A 20148-nucleotide genomic window follows, 5' to 3' on the forward strand; every position below is an offset into this window, starting at 1 on the left:
TCTATGAAGAAGGTCATTGGTAGCTTGATGGGGATAGCATTGAATCTGTAAATTACTTTGGGCAGTATGGCCATTTTCACGATATTGATTCTTCCTAACCATGGACATGGAATGTTTCTCCATCTGTTTGTGTCCTCTCCTATTTCGTTGAGCAGTGGCTTGTAGTTCTTCTTGAAGAGGTCCTTTACGTTCCTTGTTAATTGTATTCCTAGGTATTTTATTCTCTTTGTGGCAATTTTGAATGGAAGTTTGTTCTGGATTTGGCTCTCTTTACGTCTGTTATTGGTATATAGGAATGCGTGTGATTTTTGCACATTGATTTTGTATCCCGAGACTTTGCTGAAGTTGCTTATCAGTTTCAGGAGATTTTGGGCTGAGACGATGGGGTCTTCTAGATATACAATCACGTGGTCTGCAAATAGTGGCAATTTGACTTCCTCCTTTCCTATTTGAATACCCTTTATTTCTTTTTCTTGCCTGATTGCTCTGACTAGAACTTCTAGGACTATATTGAATAGGAGTGGTGAGAGAGGGCATCCTTGTCTAGTGCCACATTTCAAGGGGAATGCTTCCAGTTTTTGCCCATTCAGTATGATATTGGCTGTTGGTTTGTCGTAAATAGCTTTTATTATTTTGAGACACATTCCGTCAATACCTAGCTTATTGAGGGTTTTTAGCATAAAGGGCTGTTGAATTTTGTCAAAGGCCTTCTCTGCATCAATTGAGATAATCATGTGGTTTTTGTCTTTGGTTCTGTTTATATGGCGAATTACGTTTATGGACTTGCGTATATTGAACCAGCCTTGCATCCCCGGGATGAAGCCTACTTGATCATGGTGGATAAGCTTTTTGATGTGCTGTTGGCAATCGGCTTGTCAGTATTTTATTGAAGATTTTTGCATCTATGTTCATCATGGATATTGGCCTGAAGTTTTCTTTTCTTGTTGAGTCTCTGCCGAGTTTTGGAATCAGGATGATGTTGGTCTCATAAAATGATTTGGGAAGAATTCCCTCTTTTTGTATTGTTTGGAATAGTTTCAGAAGAAATGGTACCAGCTCCTCTTTGTATGTCTGGTAGAATTCGGCTGTGAACCCGTCTGGACCTGGGCATTTTTTGGGTGGTAAGCTCTTAATTGCTGCCTCAACTTCAGACCTTGTTATGGGTCTGTGTTAAATTAGATGTCATGCTATACATATTTGTTAATTCATTTGATATTTATTAGTACTTTTTTGTGTGTCAGATAATGCAGGGAACTTAGACCACTTAAATTCCATTTGCTAATCTCCTGATGTTCATGCAGTTGTTACTGTGCTTTTAACTCGCACAAGATACTATTGTTGCTTAATAAAGCCAGTATTTATTTAACCTTGCCTGTATATTTACTTTTATTGTTGTTACTATTTTTTATTCATTCTTGCATATCAGAGCTTCCATATCACTGGGCATTGTTTTTTTGCCTTATAGAACACTGTTTAGTGTTCTCATTAAGTGCAGGTTTGCTGGTAATGAATATCTCTTAATTTTTATCTGAAAATGCCTTTAACTTCGTTTTCAGAGGATTTTTAGTTGGCAGCTACCTTCTTTGAATACTTGGAAATGAGATTTCAGTGCCCTGTGCCTTCCACTATTAATGTTGAAAAGTTAGCTTACATTTTTATTTGCTGTTGCTTTAACCATAATCTGCGTTTGATACCGCCTATTATGATTTTGTTTTTTCTTAACTTTTTTCTAGTTTTGTTTAATATGACTTAAGTGTGTGGTTTTGTTTTTTGTTTCTTATTCTGATTGGTGTTTATAGGAAACTCGAAACCTATGGTTTTATATTTTAATCAGTTTTGGAAAATTCTTAGTAATTGTATCTTTTATTCTCCATTTGGTTATGTCTCTCATCTTCTGTTAAATTCATTACTGACATCGTAATTCCAGTTTTGTTTTTTTTTTTACAGCTTCCTTTTTTTTGGTTTCATGTTCTTTTTTCAAAGTTCTCATTGTTTTTCATATCTTTGAATATATTCAACATAGTTATTTTAAAGTCTGTCTCTAATAATTCCATAATCTGGGTCCCATTTGAGTCTTACTCTGTTTTCTTTTTTTCTCTTTCATTTTAGTTATGTTATGTTTTCTCCTGATGTGCCTGGTTATGATTGAAAAGTGAGATTACAGAGAGGATTAAAGCTTGCTTCTGGCAGGCAGTTAGAGGTGCTAGAATTTCAAAATCACATTAATCCATTTTGACATAATTTAACAAAAGACTTTTATCCCAGTCTACATTCAGTTTATCCTTGGTCTCAGGATATAGTCCCTCAGAATCCCAACCAAACATTGGAGGTTTACATGGACTTAAGTTGCTTTTCCTTTTATCTCAAAAGGCAGGGTGTCTGTACTTGGTTTTTCAGCTCATTATCCTTTTCTGAAATCAGATACACCTAGGGGCAAGCACTGGGAAATGCTAAACTTGCTTCTCTGCATTTTTTCTTCTACTTTTGTCCAACTTTTCCAGTCTCAGCAGAAGTATTGTTCTAATTATGTAGTCTTACTGCCTCTTTTGTTATCACTCATTTTTTATAAGGAGATATTATAGGCTTCAAATATGTTTTTGTGACCTGCTCCTTGAAATATGTTTATGTAACTTGAGAGTGTTCATCATGATTATTTTGTTTCCAACTTGTGTTGAGACCCTGAACAATTCTTGTGTCCAGTGTATAGGTACTGTTTACCATATATTCCTCAGTCTTGCCTTCAGGGCATTGGATTTTGACAGACCTCAGGGTCTACCCTGGGAGATAAATGGTGTGATGCTGTGTTATAGAAAAGTGTGAGAAGACAGTGCTGTAAACGGTCAGGTTGTCCTTTGTTTGGGTTTTTGTTTTGTTTTGTTTTGTTTTCGTGGGGTTTTTTTGAGTTGAGATGTTACTCTGTTGTCCAGGTTGAAGTGCAGTGGCACATTCAAGGCTCACTGCAGCCTCAAACTCCTGAGCTCAGGCAGTCCTCCTTCCTTGGCCTTCCAAAGTGCTGGGATTACAGATGGGAGCCATTGTGCCCCCAGCCCGTGAAACTGGTTTTAGAGGCCGTGCACAGTTTATCACTTGACTTTATTCATAACTGTTACTTTTATACAGAACACAATATCTCCTAGTAGCTCACTCCCAAAGAGCAGGGTTGAACCATCTATGGGTATATCAGTTCTTAAAAACAAAATTGGCACTATGATAAAGAAGGTCCTTCTTTGTGCCCTTTAAGAATACCAGCTTGACTTTTGCTACTTTTATGTACATAATTTAATTTTGAACTTAAAAATTTATTTTCATTCTATAGGAAATGACTCCAAAGTAGATGGTTTAGTAAACTTTGAGAAGTTAAGAATGATTTCCAAGGAAATCCGCCAAGTTGTTCGAATGACTTCTGCTAACATGGACCCAGCCATGATGTTTCGACAGAGGTATGACATTGAAATATGTAAAAGTGTTGCAGAGTGGCATCAAGGATGACATAATAATAATAAAGTTTATCATTTATTGATCATACATACTTATTACTCTACCATTTGTTGCATACTGTACAAAGTACTTTACATATGTCAGTTTCATGTACTCATGTATCATAATAACCATAACAGGTAGGTGGTATTACCTTTCTTTTTACATATTAAGAAATTGAATGAAAGAGCAGTTTTTACATAATTTGCAAATATTTATATATGGATAGTTCTGTATTTTATTTAAAACATCAGCAAACAAATACAAGAAAACTGCTTATAATCTTCATGTTTTCATCTTGTTTCTAACCTAATTTGTAAAGTATTAGTCTGCCGATGTATTTTATTTTTACTGAATATTTTTAATGTTCTATTTCTGTTTAATTCATACTTCATTCCTTTAAACCATTTTTCCTTTTCTCAAATTATGATACTGTTTCATTTGTATATAAGTTTTTATTACATACAAATGAACAGAATTTAGAAAGTGCAAATTTAATCATATTTCATCTTTACTAAAAATGAAAATTTTATTGTGTTCTGTATTAACCTGATCTTTTAAGAATGCTTTTTAAGGTTCATTTTTAATGTAATAACAAAGGCTTTCTCAGCTTACGTAAAGTTGAAACAAAGTATGTTGTTAAGCTGTTACTAGTAATTTTTACAATTTTCAGGGTGTAAATAGACATTGTAGTTTTAATTTTTGATCTGATTTCTTTTTTGGCCTATGTGTATAGCTTCTGTTCACAAGGACATTAAAAATGAAATAATTTACAGAGGCCGACACAATTTTTATGGCTTAAAAAAATACAGTGTGCTAAGGAAACAAAAAATACTTGAGATTAGATTTGTGCAAAAGTATTTGTGATTTTTGCCATTACTTTTAATGACAAAAATTGCAATTACTTTTACACCAACACAATACTTTAAAAACCAGAGTTGGAACTTTCATAACGCAATAGAACCAGTGGTACACTGGGTTTTTTAATTTGTTTTGTTTAAATTGTTGTTTAGGGGTTTTTGTTTTTGAGACAGGGTCTTACTCCAGATGCCCAGGCTGAAGTGCAGTGGCGCTATCTCGGCTCACTGCAGACTGAACCTCCTAAGTTCAGGTGATTCTCCCACCTCAGCCTCCCAAGTAGCTGGGGCTACAGATACGTGCCACCAGTCCAGCTAACTTTTTTATGTTTATTTTTTGGTAGAGACAGGGCTTCGCTATGTTGCCCAGGCTGGTCTCGAACTCCTGGACTCAAGCAGTTTACCCCTCAGCCTGCCAAAGTGCTGGATTACAGGCTGAGCCACCACACCAGGCCTAGGCGTCTTTGTTTTTGCAAGTAGTTGATTTGATGGTTTCTTTGGTTTAGAGATCTGCAAAGTATGGAAGGAAGGGGGGGTGTGCCAGATTCCTCTTTCCTGCGTATCCCACTTCTGCACCTTGAGAATCACTACAAGTAATGAAAGATGTCATTGCTTAACAGTGTGGAAGCAGAAAATAGTAAGAACTAGGTACCAAAGCAAAAAAGGGTTTGTTTTTTATTGCATGTCCTTGTACAGTGGCCCTACCAGTTCCTGTTGTCTTATATGGACCTCTGTTTACTCATACATGTTAACATCCTGGTTCCTGAAGACATGAAGAATTTGTGACCCTGCCAGACCAGTTTATAATATATTAAGTGCTAGCCATACTTCAGTGATGAGCAAAGGAGAAAAACTGATAAGGAAATTAATAAACATGGCTGTTTTCTTGGGAATGGCCTGGATTAAATAGAATAGGGTATTGGGGGAAAATAAAAACATCTGTATTAAAGATTGGACTGAATTTTTCCTGAATCAGTTTTGTCAGCCAGTACTAAATGTAATACCTTTTTTTAAACAATCAATGTCCATTTCGGTGGTGTATGAATATCTAATTTAGACAAAGCAACCCCTTTTAACAGTAATCAATTTGCAGACATAAAAAATAGATTCTTTAGTCAATCAAATAAGAATGTAAAGATATATAGTATTATAAAGACTTCAATGATGTTTTTACTTAGATTTTAAGTTGTTTTTGCTAGTCAGCATGTCTTACAAGATACCTTGTCAGAGAAATATCTGCACTTAAAAATGAAATTTTATGTTTTTATGTCCCTTGTAATGTTATCATTTAAATGAGTGGCCCAAAAGTCTTGTCAAAAAGATGTTCAAAAATTCTGACTGGGTGCTGTGGCTCACGCCTGTAATCCCAGCACTTTGGGAGGCCAGCGCAGGCAGATCATGAGGTCAGAAGTACAAGACTAGCCTGACTAACATGGTGAAACCCCGTCTCTACTAAAAAAATAGAAAAATTAGCCAGGCATGGTGGCGTGTGCCTGTAATCCCAGCTATTCAGGAGGCTGAGGCAGGAGAATCGTTTGAACCCAGGAAGTGGAGGTTGCATTGAGCTGAGATCACACCACTGTACTCCAACCTGGGTGACAGAGCAAGACTCCATATCAAAAAAAATTCTATTCCTTTAAGGTCTTTTTCTTTGTTCTTTTTTTGTTTGACAGAGTCTCACTCTGTTGCCAGGTGCCAGGCTGGAGTGTAGTGACACAATCTTGGCTCACTGCAACCTCTGTCTCCCAGGTTCAAGCAATTCTTCTGCCTCAGCCTCCCGAGTAGCTGGGACTACAGGCTCATGCCACCATGCCCAGCTAATTTTGTATTTTTATTAGAGACGCGGTTTCACCATGTTTGCCAGGTTGGTCTCGATCTCTTGACCTCGTGATCCACCCGCCTTGGCCTCCCAAAGTGCTGGGATTACAGGCTTGAGCCACCACGCCTGGCCCCTCTAAGGTCTTTTTCAATAAAAGCTTTGAATTCAAAATTTATGTTATAAGTAAGTAAATGTTTTTCCTTAAGCTTTTTATTTATATGAGCTTCTAGATGAATTAGGTATTTAAAATATAATTGGTCTAATGCATATTTTTAGAAAGTATTTTGGAGCTTTTTTGACCTTCAGTATATACATAACTCATCTTACCCTCCTGCCTTCCATTAAAGTCATTTTACTGTTAAGCTATAATTTTTTCCTGATAAATTTTTTCTGTTATTTTCTGTCTGCATAGTTTCTCTGACTTTCAACTGTTGTCTTTTTTCTGTGCTTTCCTATTCAAACACATGCTTCAATGTTTGTGGCTCTTGCTTACAGGAAGAAGAGGTGGCGGAGTCTGGGGTAAGTGTAGACATGGACGCAACTGGAATGAAGGTTGTGCAACTCTTAACATATACTGCATCCTTTTCATTAATGCACGCACATAAAATAGCATGCATTCTATTAACCCTGTCAGCCTACATTCCTGACAAACGCCTTTTTCTAACAAGGTGAAAGTAGTGATAGAACTAGCTGTTTTTCCTTTGCTTTTCCACTGTTGATGTCCTGTAAGTCCTTTTTAGATTTTAATTGAGCTAGGTCAGTTAGATGATGACAGTGATAGTGAATATTTGTTGTGTACCTGCTATGTGCATACATTGTTCTAAACACTCTAAACCAATTATCTTAATTCTGCTATTACCTTATAAGGACGTACTGTTCTTTACATAGTGTGGATGGGAAAGGTTGAGTTGCCTAAAATTTTAGAGTTCATTAATGGTGGCTCCAAACCTAGATAGTCTGATTCTAGATAGAGTTCACACCACTTTCTTTTATTTAAATGCCACATTTTATAAAAGTAAATATGTAAGTGTACAAAAATGAATGAAACATCTGTTTATGAAGGTTGCATTTTCCATCAGTTTTCCAAAAAGAGGAAGCCCTTATCCAAGCTGTACTATAAAATTGAACTAGAAGATGATTTTATTTTCTCAGACCCGCTAATGCCATGATACTTCCAGCATTGATTGAATTTTGTTTGAAATTTTTTACCAGTTTTTATTGAAAACTCCCTTATCTTTAAAGTTGTGATAGAATCAGAAACTGTCACTATCTCTTATTAAAGTAGATTTAGGTCTGCGCTTATACATAGCCAAGTGTCTATTTAGAGTCATAGAATGTTAAAGGTCTTATAAATCATCTACCTAGTCCTTTCATTTTTAGATAAAGAAAGAGATGTCTTTTATGGATGAAGGGATTGCATAAGAAGAATTTTATTATTTTAAGACTTGTAGTGAACCATGAAGTTAGAAGCTTTTATTACATGTAAGAAGAATTTTTTTGTGAGCCACCTCCTTTACTCAAGTCTTGTCTCATTTGTGGTCTTGTTTTCTGTTAATGCTTGGTGAACTTGACTTTCCTTCTATTTTTCCTCCCTTCTCTGTGTGTTTCCCATGTATTTTCTTCTGGATCATAAATTTATATCTTGGTCTATTTTGGTTCTTCTCACTGAAAATAGAAATTGACACCTAGCATTACTACTATAAAGAAGAATATTTGGACAATATCTTTTAGTGGGCATTGGGTGTGTTTGTTGAATGAGTTATGTTAACATGTTTCACTGTTGATTCAGCTATAGGGTTGCATTGTATGATGCCTGTGAACATTAGATATATGTATTTTATATCAGAGCATTTTCTGTTTTCAAAGTAGTTTAGAAAACATTTTATGGTCATTTATCACAATGTTATTTATTAGAATTTTGTATCTCCTACATATGTCAAAACCCACTTTTTTTTGATATTAACAAAGATAAAATCGTTAAATATTTATGTTAAAATTTGGTCCTAAATAGCTGCAACTTGATTTTACTGCCTTTCTTTGAATTGAAGACATCATCAATTGTTGGGCACATTGTTATTTTATCTACTACTAAGGAAAATCACTGCAGTATCCTATTACCACTTTATGGTAATAGGATACTGTTACCATAAAGTAAAACACCTTCAATAAGCATACTACTTTATGCTTATTGAAGGAGTTCTTATAGACTTGTTTATGGGTTTTTATCACAGTGTCAAAACTGAGTTTTTAAAAATCAGTATTTTTATTGATTCACATAAAAAGGAAAATAAAAGCGAAGTAAATTGGTTTAGGTATTCCTAAAATTTCTTTATATTCAAAATGTGAATCTTCTGAAATGTTTTTAGAATCATTAGTTCCTGGATTTTGCTTTCCAGAACCCTCTTCCCCCATACAACACTGCCCTCTGTGCCATCCAGTGTGTTGGTAATGCATCATTTCTTTGAAAAAATACAAAAGAACCAAAAGCTGCTGGTTCTGGGCTCCCAGGCTGGCTTTGGAAATAATTGGAGCTAGTTTTCTCTTGTCACTTGCTTTGGTAATGTTCTTGAAGTTGTCAGATTTACTACTTCTGTATAATCATTTGGTCCCTGGAGGTTAAAAGGGTATTTCACTAATGTCATTGAATTTTCTTTTAAGCCATTGTGCAAATTTTGAGGTTTCTGCATGTGTGAATAACATCATGTCATAGTTTCTGCCTGGCCAATAGTAATTAAAAGTTCCCATTGAGTGTTACATGTGCTTCTATTTGAAAGATCTTAAAATGTGAAAGAAAAAACATAACACTTTTTGAACTATATTTCACTTAATTTACAATGAAAGCATTAGGATTTTCGGTTCTGTTTTAAACTAGATATATGAGCACTGTGGTCTTTGTATTTAGAATATTTTTATATAAAAATGAAGCTTAATTTAGACAATCCATAGATAACCTTATTATTTTGGAATGGCAAAATAAAATACCATCTAAATAAAAATTGTATAAGAATTTTGTATTAGCCTTGTTAGAAAAGACAAACATCATTGCAGTTGCTGTTTTCCATTGGTTCTAGATGTGCACTCATTATAGAATGTTTGTATAAAACAGTAGAGTCAGGTGAAGCTGCAGCTTGTTTGAATTGTGGTTATTTCTACCCAGCTTGCAGTTCTGTCACATTCATGGGCATTACAAAAGTGGTGTCCACGTCCTTAGTTCTAGAACCCAAATGTTGCCTACTCATTCCTTATGTGAGTGGAAGCATTGAGTTTTTACTGCATTCTGATTTCTGACTATATAGAATTGCATATAAATGCTGTTAATTTTCAGCTAATATGTTATTGGTAGTTCTCTTTGAGGTTTGGCCAAAATAATGGTTCCTGGTAAAATTGGTTAACATGCCCAGAGTGAGCCTGCTATAATGGTAGTGGCAATAGCATGTCCAAAGCAGAACAGCAAGCAAAACTGCATTAGAACCCTCATTGCTGAAGAACCCTGGTTCAAAGACCTGGCTGAGGATGGACTTGTCCTGGTCCAGGATTTTCCCATATCCTCAAAGCGTGGGTAGCCTCCAGGGTAGAGGAATGCTTTTTCTTGTTACTATTGTGCCATGGGTTGCATTGGCACAAACACAGCCCTGATGGAATATGGCGCTCAGAGGGGCATTGTTATCCTATTCTTTTGAATTCTGTACTTTGCCAAATCCTGTTCTTAATTCAGAACATCACCATATGTGCCGAATTACTTTGCATTAATGCTCTTCATCTTTTAACTCATTTACATCAGCATGCAATAGCATTAACAGAACAAAATCTTTTAATCATCAATCTCCTATGCTTAATTCTCATGTCTGCAGCCCCTTATTGTGATTTTCATCTTCTTACAGGTCACTGAGTCAAGGAAGCACAAATTCGAACATGCTGGATGTTCAGGGAGGTGCTCACAAAAAAAGGGCACGCCGCAGCTCTCTCCTTAATGCCAAGAAGCTGTATGAGGATGCCCAAATGGCAAGGAAGGTGAAGCAGTATCTTTCTAGTCTGGATGTAGAGACAGATGAGGAGAAGTTCCAGATGATGTCATTACAGTGGGAGCCTGCATATGGTACCTGTGAGTACAAGTTTTCATTTATGTGATACTAAAGAGCACAACAAAATAAGAACTTATTTCTCTAGAATTATGCTTAAGTCCCAAGAAAATTAACTTTCACTCACAAAAGATTACTGGCATACGTTAAGCATCATGTAATCAAATTAATCACCTTCTGAATCCTGTCCATTCCTGATGGCTACACTGTGCAAAAAATAGAATAAGTGGATCTTTAAAAAACTTTGTAAAGTTTTTTAAAAACTGGATCATTATAGAGGAGCCTTTCTGTTTGAAAACATTTTTACATTTATCCCTAAATAAAAAGTAAGCATAAGTGGGATTTTTACCTCTTTTTATTTCAAGAATAATATTTACCAACTAGAAAATATAAGAAATTTGATTAAAACACCAGTGATAAGTACCTTACAAGTGCCAGTAGTAAGGTAAAACAAGAAAAATCAGACACAATCCGATATTAGTAATCTTTAGAAAATTTGATGAAAAAGATCATGTTCTCAATACTGATTTTTCAAATTAAATACAAGCAAGAGAATGCATATATCTCTGGATCAAAGAAATTATGAGTTCTAAGAGCAGAAATCAAAGATAATGAAATACAAACTGTTGTAACAAAATAATTGTACTTCTTAAGTTAAATTGTAGGTTCAGGCCAGGCGTGGTGGGTCACACCTGGAGGCCTAGGCAGGAGGATCACTTGAGGCCAGCCTGGACAACTCAAGGAGACTCCATCTCTACGAAGGAAAAAATTAAAATTAGCCAAGTGTGGTAGTCCTAGCAACTTAGGAGGCTGAGGGAAGCAGGTCACTTGAGCCCAAGAGTTTGAGGCTTCAGTGACCTAGGACTGTGCCACTGCTCTCCAGCCTGGGCAATCAAGTGAGACCCAGTCTCTAACAAATAATATAAATACACACACACACACACACACACACACACACACACACACACACAAATAATATAAATACACACACACACACACACACACACACACTGGGTTAAATGTTACGCCCATAAAAATTGCAATGGAATTTTATTTCTAAGTTCCTAATTGACAAGGGGTAGTATTCATCATGGATTGACCCTAAGATTGATAAATGATATGGTATTTGCATAGTAATTTTTAAAAGTTTGTCGAAAGAAAGAATAGAAAACAGGAACTGGAAATAGAACAAATATTGATTTTTAAAAATTTAGTTTTGACAATTTTAAAATAAGGATAAGGAGCCATTTAATAAGTGTCATAATCAAATCAGTATCTTGAATGCTCCTACATATAAGAAAAGATTTGGAGTATGATGGAAAGAATACCTACTAAAGGATAGAGGCAGAGTTTGAGTTTCATTGATTACCGTTTGAGTAAGGTTCTTTTCATCTTTGGTCTCTGTTTTCTCAAATGTAAAACTTTGGCAAGGGTTGAAGTATATTTTATTTCTGTGATTCTTTGTACATCAAAGTTACTAAATTTGGAGAAAGAAATTTTTAAAAGCTAACAGCATTCTACATTCTGGCTGCTACATGTTAAATGGCACATGTTAAAGGTAAAGGCTGAAAGAGTGTTTAGTGCCTTTATCATTTTTTCATGTTTTAAAGTTCAAAGCCATGTGCATACTTATTAAAGCCTTCTGGCCTTGCTTTGAGTCATCATCAAAGTCATATTTTCCCAGGTAATTTGATATAAACTTAATCATCTTATGATTATTAAACAGTTTATATACATCTGCATGCCTTCCTCTTCCTACACTTACCCCAGAGTTGTGTCTGTCTTTTCTCGTAACACTAAATGATGTCCCATGCTACATATTTAATATCTATATGAAATAAGAAAATCTTTAGGCCTTTCTTTCTTAAACTAGATTTGAACATTTAGTTCAATGCATATTCCCTAATTTGGTTTGAGCATCTTTATAATGCATAATTCATTTTTAAATGTTTAAATAGTCACTATCCCAAGGCCAAACAATAGTTGATTTCTAAGCATTATAGAATTTGGCTCTTCCTAATTAATTAGAATATATGTGGTTTCTTGCATTCATCTGTGAACTCTTTTATTTTTAAAGTAGTCTCAGGTTTTTTTCTTTGTATTGTAGCAGTTATTAAAATAAGATGTCATTGATTAACATTGACCAGTCAATGAGAGAGGAAAGAAAGTATTTCATGACTCTGGATGACAACCTATTTTATTCAATTAGTTGATGAGCCCCTGCATATTTTTGCCTGGGAGGTCCCTGTGTTTTGACTTTCTAAGATAATCTCTGATTCTTATCATCCCAAATATTGTCTAGGCTGTCATAATAAAAGCATAATAGCTATTATAGCTGTGTTGAGAGAGTTTAAACATCTATTTTTGCTTTTACCTTGATGTTTAAAACAAATACTTTATGAAGTCCTGAGGCTGCACCTGCATTGAAACCATCTGGATAACCTAAGGATTAAAAGTACTGCCTGATGGAAGAATTTCTTCCCTTTGGACTATAGTATTGGTTTTATATGAGGAGACAGCTTTTATAAGTCAGGGTTCTCAGTTTTTTAATTCTCACATTGATTTTCAGAAAACCTATGGATTTAGAAAACTCTATCTCTGGTTTTCTTGTGTTGTAGCTGTTGAGGTGACTTATTGATTGAACAGATACCTATTAAACATCTGTTTTCAGTCAGTTACTGGCACATAAGGATGTAGTAATGAACAAAATACATAGTTCTTACTTTGAAGTAGGTTAAAACCTAATGAGAGGAACAGAGAGGTTAAAGCCTATTGAGAGTATGAGACTGGTGAGAGGAAAGGTAAGCCAGTCAAGGAGGCAGGCTGATGCTAAATCATGCAGGGTCATATAGAGCTTGTTTTAAGGATTTGGGTCTTTATTCTAAAAGCAGGGATAAATTAAGGTTTGTGCAGAAGGACAAGGAAAGTGTAAGATCAAATATTCATTTTGGAAGAGTCACTCTTCTGTTCTGTGAAAAATGCCTTGCAGGCATGCTGGAATTGGCCTGCAGCGGTGGCTCACGCCTGTAATCCCAGCACTTTGGGAAACCGAGGCGGGTGGATCACCTGAGGTCAGGAGTTCAAGACCAGCCTGGCCAAGATGGTGAAACCAAGTTTCTACCAAAAATACAAGAAAAAATTTACCCTAGCATGATGGCAGGCGCTTGTCATCCCAGCTAGTCGGAGGCTGAGGCAGAGAATTGCTTGAAACACGGAAGGTGGAGGTTGCAGCGAGCCAAGATCACACCACTGTGCTCCATCCTGGGCAACAGAGTGAGACTCCATCTCAGGGGGGCGGGAAAAAAAGAAAAGTATTTCAGTAGTAAAGATAAGAGAATGTTAACTTAATCTTGCAGAGTAATGATGGAGCTAATTAAGTTCATGGATTCAAAAATTATTTAGGGCAAGGTGCAGTAGCTCACACCTGTAATCCCAGCACTTGGGAAGCTGAGGGGAGTGGATCACCTGAGGTCGGCAGTTCGAGAACAGCCTGGCCAATGTGGTGAAGCCCCGTCTCTACTAAAAATATAGAAATAGCCGGGCATTGTGGCAGCTGCCTGTAATCCCAACTTACTGAGAGGCTGAGGCAGGAGAATTGCTTGAACCTGGAGGTTGCAGTGACCTGAAATCATGCCATTGCACTTCAGCCTGGGTGACAAGAGCAAAACTTCATCTCAAAAGAACAAACAAACAAAAAAAGGAATTATTTAGGAGATAAAATTAACAACTTATTCTACAACAATTTTAGAAAGAACTTTTATCTGACCCACCAAGCAATAGAGATAACATTTTATAGTACTTAAATGAAATTCCTCTTAAGAAAATCTATTTTATTTTTTGTGCTAAAAATAGATGCTTTTAAAGTAACCATTTAAAAAAAAAAATTTTACTTTAGGTGTATACTATATCCAGCATTTCTCCCTGTGTTATCCCTCCCCACTCTCCCCATTCCCCACTGCCCCTCCCCTACCCCCCCAACTGCCCCCAGTGTGTGTTGCACCTCTCTCTGAGTCCATGTGTTTTCATTGTTCAACACCCACCTATGAGTGAGAACATGGTGTTTGGTTTTCTGTTCTTGTGTCAGTTTGCTGAGAATGATGGCTTCCAGATTCGTCCCTGCAAAGGACACGAAGTCATTGTTTTTTATGGCTGCAAAGTCTTCCATGGTATATATGTACCATATTTTCTTTGTCCAGTCTATCATTGATGGGCATTTGGGCTGGTTCCACGTCTTTGTTATTGTATACAGGGCTGCAGTGAACATACATGTGCATGTGTCTTTATAGTAGAACAATTTATAATTCTTTGGGTATATACCCAGTAGTGGGATTGCTGGGTCAAATGGAATTTCTATTTCTAGATCCTTGAGAAATCACCACACTGTCTTCCACTAATTTACACTCCTACCAGCTGTGTAGGAGTGTTCCTATTTCTCCACATCCTCTCCAGCACCTGTCTCCAGATTTTTTAATGATTGCCATTCTAACTGGCATGAGATGGTACCTCATTGTGATTTTGATTTGCATTTCTCTAATGACCAGTGATGATAAACATTTTTTCTTATGTTTTTTGGCCTCATATATGTCTTCTTTTGAAAATTGTCTGTTCTATCCTTTGCCCACTTTTGAATGGAGTTGTTTTTTTCTTGTAAATCAGTTTTAGTTCTTTGTAGATTCTGGATATTAGCCCTTTGTCAGATGGGTAGATTGCAAAAATTTTTTCCCATTCTGTTGGCTGCCAGTTTGCTCTAATGATGGTTTCTTTTGCTGTACAGAAGCTCTGAATTTTAATTAGATTCCATTTGTCTGTCTTGGCTTTTGTTGCCATTGCTTTTTCAGTCATGAAATCCTTGCCTATGCCTATGTCCTACGTTTTGCCTACGTTTTCTTCTGGTGTTTTTATGATGTTAGGTTTTATGTTTAAATCTTTAATCCATCTGGAGTTAATTTTAGTGTAAGGTGTCAGGAAGGGGTCCACTTTCTACTTTCTGCACATTGCTAGCCAGTTTTCACAACACCATTTATTAAACATGGAGTCCTTTCCCCATTGCTTGTTTTTGTGAGGCTTGTCAAAGATCAGATGGTTGTAGATGTGTAGAGTTGCTTCTGGGGCCTCTGTTCTGTTCCATTGGTCTATGTCTCTGTTTTGGTATCAGTACCATGCTGTTTTGATTACTGTAGCCTTGTAGTATAGTTTGAAGTCCAGCAGTGTGATGCCTCTGGCTTTGTTCTTTTTGTTTAGGATTGTCTTGGCTATGGGGGCTTGTAATTCCATAAGAAGTTTAAAGTGTTTTTTTCCAGTTCTGTGAAGAAGGTCATTGGTAGCTTGATGGAGATAGCACTGAATCTATAGATTGCTTTGGGCAGTATGGACATTTTCATGATAATAATTCTCCCTAACCATGAGCATGGAATGTTTTTCCATCTGTTTGTGAAAGTAACTATTTATTATTGCCAGTGGTGATAACCTTGCCTAAAAACATGCAGTTACTTATTTCTTACTCTTTCCTATTAGTGACTAAGAATTTAAGTGAGAAAAAATCAGCCAAATCATCTGAAATGTCTCCAGTGCCTTTGAGATCAGCTGGCCAAACAACTAAAGTCCACTTGCATCAACCCCACAGAGTAAGCCAGGTGCTTCAGGTGCCAGCTGTTAATTTGCACCCCATCAGGAAGAAGGGACAAACAAAAGACCCTGCATTGAGTGAGTATACACCATTAATATTACATGCATTTAACTGAAATTTTCAGGGGAGTTAGAATGAAAAATAATTACAGATGTTCAGGAGATAAGCTGTTGTAGATTGTGTAATACAATCACTTCATGAATCAAAAAATGTTTCATTTTGCCTATAGATGTTTGCTGACAGCATATATGTTTTAAATGCCAACATTGGATTTCCTGTAATGCTGAAATCTGTTGATCAGTAGAAGATTTACAGCAATACATTTTGGGTACCAAGGGCTTACTGCATTCAAAGGTGTATTTAATGAAATATCTAATACAGACAAAATCTATAAAAACCTGTGGAAATGGCTGAGTATGGTGGCTCACACCTGTAATCCCAGCACTTTGGGAGGCCAAGGCGGGCAGATCACGAGGTCAGGAGTTTGAGACCAGTGTGACCAACATGGTGAAACCTCATCTCTACTACAAATACAAAAGATAGCTGGGTGTGATGACAGGCATCTATAATTCCAGCTACTTGGGAGGCTGAGGCAGGAGAATCGTTTAAACCCAGGAGGTGGAGGTTGCAGTGAGCCGAAATTGCACCATTGCACTCCAGCTTGGGCAACAGGGCGAGACTCCGTCTCAAAAAAACAAACAAACAAAAAAAAACTGTGGAAATGAAGTTGCTTATTCCAAAAATGGCTATATGATGTTTTTGTCATTAATGACCCCTTCTGAAAACCTAATTAGGAAACAAGAGAATGTCGTATTTATAAAGTATAGACCACACTTTTTCTTTCTTTTAGGCCAGGCAGTAATTATCCATATTACTTTTATTTGTTGTGTTAACAGTATCATTTTTTTAGCTTTTTGATGAGAAGCTAGGTTAGATTTGCTTCCTAGCATTATTACTTAGGTCATGCATTATATGTAGTATATGTTTAGAAGAACTTTATTTAATTTATTGTTTGAGATACAAAGTTGAATAAGAAATACTCCCTCCTCTGCCAGATTTCAGTCGGGTGATGTGGACACTCACACAGATAACTTCAGTATAATCTGTCTTCTTGTTATGCCAGAGGTATATGTAGAACATATAAAAGAACAAAACAAGAGCTTTTAACTTAGAGGTAAGACAGGGTTTCAGAAGAAGGCTTTTTGGAAATAACATACATGTAAGCAGTCTGAAAGATTGGTGAAGAAGATAATTAGGCAAAAGTTCCAGAGAAGTTGCTTCAGGCAGAGGAAACAGCTTGGTATGTGCAAGAAAACACAAACACTTTGCTGACTCTGAGTGGAAATTATATCCAGTGATGACAGACAATAATAATTAAAGCTAATACTTGGGAGACCACTTACTGAGTGCCAGGCATGGTTCAAAGTACTTTACTAACTTTATCATTCTTCATAATAATGCCACAAGATAAGTGGTGTTTTTACCCTCATTGTACAAAGGAAGCATAGAAGCTAAAAGAATCCTGACTGACTTTAAATCTTTGCTTTTAACCACTGTACTAAACAGCTTCTAAGATGCAGAGGATGAAGGCAGGTATGCTGAAATTACAATGTGCCATGCTAAAGGAAAGTTATCAGTGAGAAGCCATTGAAGAGACTTGAACAAGGGAGTTCAAACTATGTTTGAGAAGGACTGTAGAAGGCACAGCAAGACTGGAGGAGACAGCTCAGATGGAAAACTAGTCTAACAGTTAACTAGAAATTGCCCAGGGCCTGGACTAGTTTGGTGTCTATGGAAATGAAGAGAGAATTAGAAGAAGAATTAGTGAAGTTGGTAAATTTGTTGGTAGGAGTGAGAGAGGGACAAGTTAGCTCTGGTTTTTTTACTTGAGTATCACCATTTGAGAGGCAGTGTTACTTGTACCATGTAGCTTGCTTTCTTTCTTTTATTTTATTTTTTGAGACAGAGTCTCTCTGTGTCACCAGGCTGGAGTACAGTGGCACAGTCTTGGCTCACTGCAACCTCCGTTTTTCAGGTTCAAGCAATTTTCTGCCTCAGCCTCCTGAGTAGCTGGGATTACAGGTTTGTACCATGTGCCACCATATCCAGCTAATTTGTGTATTTCAGTAGAGATGGGGTTTTGCCATGCTGGCCAGGCTGGTCTCAAACTCCTGACTTAAGGTGATCCACTGCCTTGGCCTCCCAAAGTGTTGGGATTACAGGCGTGAGCCACTGCGCCCAGCCCCATATAGCTTTCTTCATTTTTTATTATAATGTAGCTGTTTATATGATAAATATGTTTATATTACATTTAATGAAGGGTAGTGTGAGTATACTGTGATCTAAATTTTTTCATTGGCCAGTGGCTGCTTCTTACTATATCAAATCCTCATCACAGTTTGCTTACTTTATGTTTTAAGAACAGTACCAATAGCTCTTTGATGTTTCTTAGAGAAGGTGAATGTAAAAACATCAATATATTGAAACCATTGCTAAGTTTGAGGTAAACTAAACAGGACCAGCCTTTAGACAAGGGTAATGATAGAGCTTTAAGGAATCTTTCCACTGTGCTACAGACTATCTTTCTATACATTCATGATTCTTTCTGTTGTTTACTTCTCTCCCGTAGTGTGAATTTAGTGCTCTTGAAAAGGGCTGGACTGGCAGCCCTGCAGCCTCTTCTGTATACCCACAGCACAGATGCACCACAGGTAGTGACAGTGCCAACATCCCCACACTGCCTCTGCCTCTGCCTCTGCCACATGCCTCGCCCTGACTTGGAGAGGCCACCTCTAGAGGGGAGGGAAGAGTTTGAATCCATGCCTTCTCTTTGAAGATTTCAAATCACTTTGTCAGTTGTGGGAGGTGGGGCACAGCACTCAGACTGTTAAATTGATTTCCCTTATACCACAAAGCACAGACAAACTAATAAAATCTGGTTCATGCAGACCAGCTGAATTTGAACAAGTAACCTAGAGGTGAGAATCTCTGTATGCCATTACCCAGTCATTTAGTCTGTTTGTCATTTATACATTTCAGTTGACTGCACTACCCATTGTGTATCATAGCTTTAGTTATGTAGTGATTTAGGCAACTATAGACATTTTAATTATGAACTATTGCTTATTTGCATCTTTGGTTTTATTTTTAGGTACAAGTTTACCTCAGAAAGTTTTAGGAACAACTGAAGAAATGAGTGGTAAGAAGCATACAGAAGACACTATTTCTGTGGCATCATCTTTACATTCTAGTCCTCCTGCATCTCCTCAAGGTTCCCCTCACAAAGGTAAGACAAAACATTTCAAACTAGTTCTTGTTAGACTAAATAACACTTTATAGCACATATTTTGCTTTTCAGTATATAGCAGTAATTATAAATCATTAACAAAAGCATAACTCCTAATGCTTTTTGAACTTTGATGTTTTGTATTGCATTATTCATATGCTTTTTAGGTATTATGCATCATGTAACTGGGACTCCACTATTCAAAGTGTGGTCCTAAACTTGTTTAACAGAGGGGCAAGCATGGATAAGAATGAAGGCAGAAGCCATAGTTTTGGTGCAAATTCTTGGTGGTGTTATTCCAATTTCCTATATTTGGACATTTCTATGGAGTGTTTGCAAATAAAAGTTTCTGTAAGAGATTGTCTTCAGGCCGAGCACAGTGGCTCTTGCTTATAATACCAGCATTTTGGGAAGCTGAGGTGGGCAGATCACTTGAGCCCAGGAGTTGAGACCAGCCAGGGGAACATGATGAGACCCTGTCTCTACAAACGATTTAAAAATTAAGCATGGTGGTGTGTCTGTAGTCCCAGATACCCAGGAGGCTGAGGTGAGAGGATCGCTTGAGCCCAGGAAGCAGAGGTTGCAGTGAGCTGTGATCACACCACTGCACTCCAGTCTGGATAACAGAGCAAGACCCTGTCTCAACAAAAAGGAAAGAAATAGCTTTTAACCCATCATAAGATTAGGAAAAAAATTATTTAGGTTAATGCTTTTTTTTTTTTTTTTTTTTTTTATTTATATTTATTTATTTTTTTTTTTTTTTTTTTTTTTAGTAATAGAATATTACCTTTTTTAAAATTAGGATTTAAAATAACCTATACTGTTATGGATTTTTACTTACACAGAATCTCATGATGTGAAAAAAACTGAATTTTTCTTGTTCATTTACATGTTTTCATCATTCAGACTGAAGCATTTCTTTTTTTGGATAGCCTGGGCAGTGCGCATGCAGATGCCATTTCATGTTAGCTGCACATGTAGCATTCTAAATATGGCGTGTATTT

At 36.6% G+C, this 20148-nt stretch overlaps 1 protein-coding gene across 12 annotated transcripts in view; it reads left to right on the top strand.

Moving 5' to 3' along the window:
• Nucleotides 1–20148, top strand: part of RAPGEF6 (Rap guanine nucleotide exchange factor 6) — a 234319-nt gene that overhangs the window by 198625 nt on the left and 15546 nt on the right. For 9 of the 12 annotated variants that reach the window (XM_037739935.1, XM_017532126.2, XM_037739936.1 and 6 more), the window contains 5 exons: nt 3317–3440; nt 6649–6672; nt 10035–10255; nt 15747–15935; nt 19010–19144. In XM_037739935.1, the coding sequence (XP_037595863.1) occupies nt 3317–3440; nt 6649–6672; nt 10035–10255; nt 15747–15935; nt 19010–19144 (693 nt within the window). The remainder of the gene's footprint in view (nt 1–3316; nt 3441–6648; nt 6673–10034; nt 10256–15746; nt 15936–19009; nt 19145–20148) is intronic. The other 3 variants (XM_017532129.2, XM_017532136.2, XM_017532130.2) reach the window with 1 other exon arrangement.

Source organism: Cebus imitator, unplaced genomic scaffold (genome assembly GCF_001604975.1).
Source record: "Cebus imitator isolate Cc_AM_T3 unplaced genomic scaffold, Cebus_imitator-1.0 Scaffold76, whole genome shotgun sequence".
Taxonomy (NCBI): domain Eukaryota; kingdom Metazoa; phylum Chordata; class Mammalia; order Primates; family Cebidae; genus Cebus; species Cebus imitator.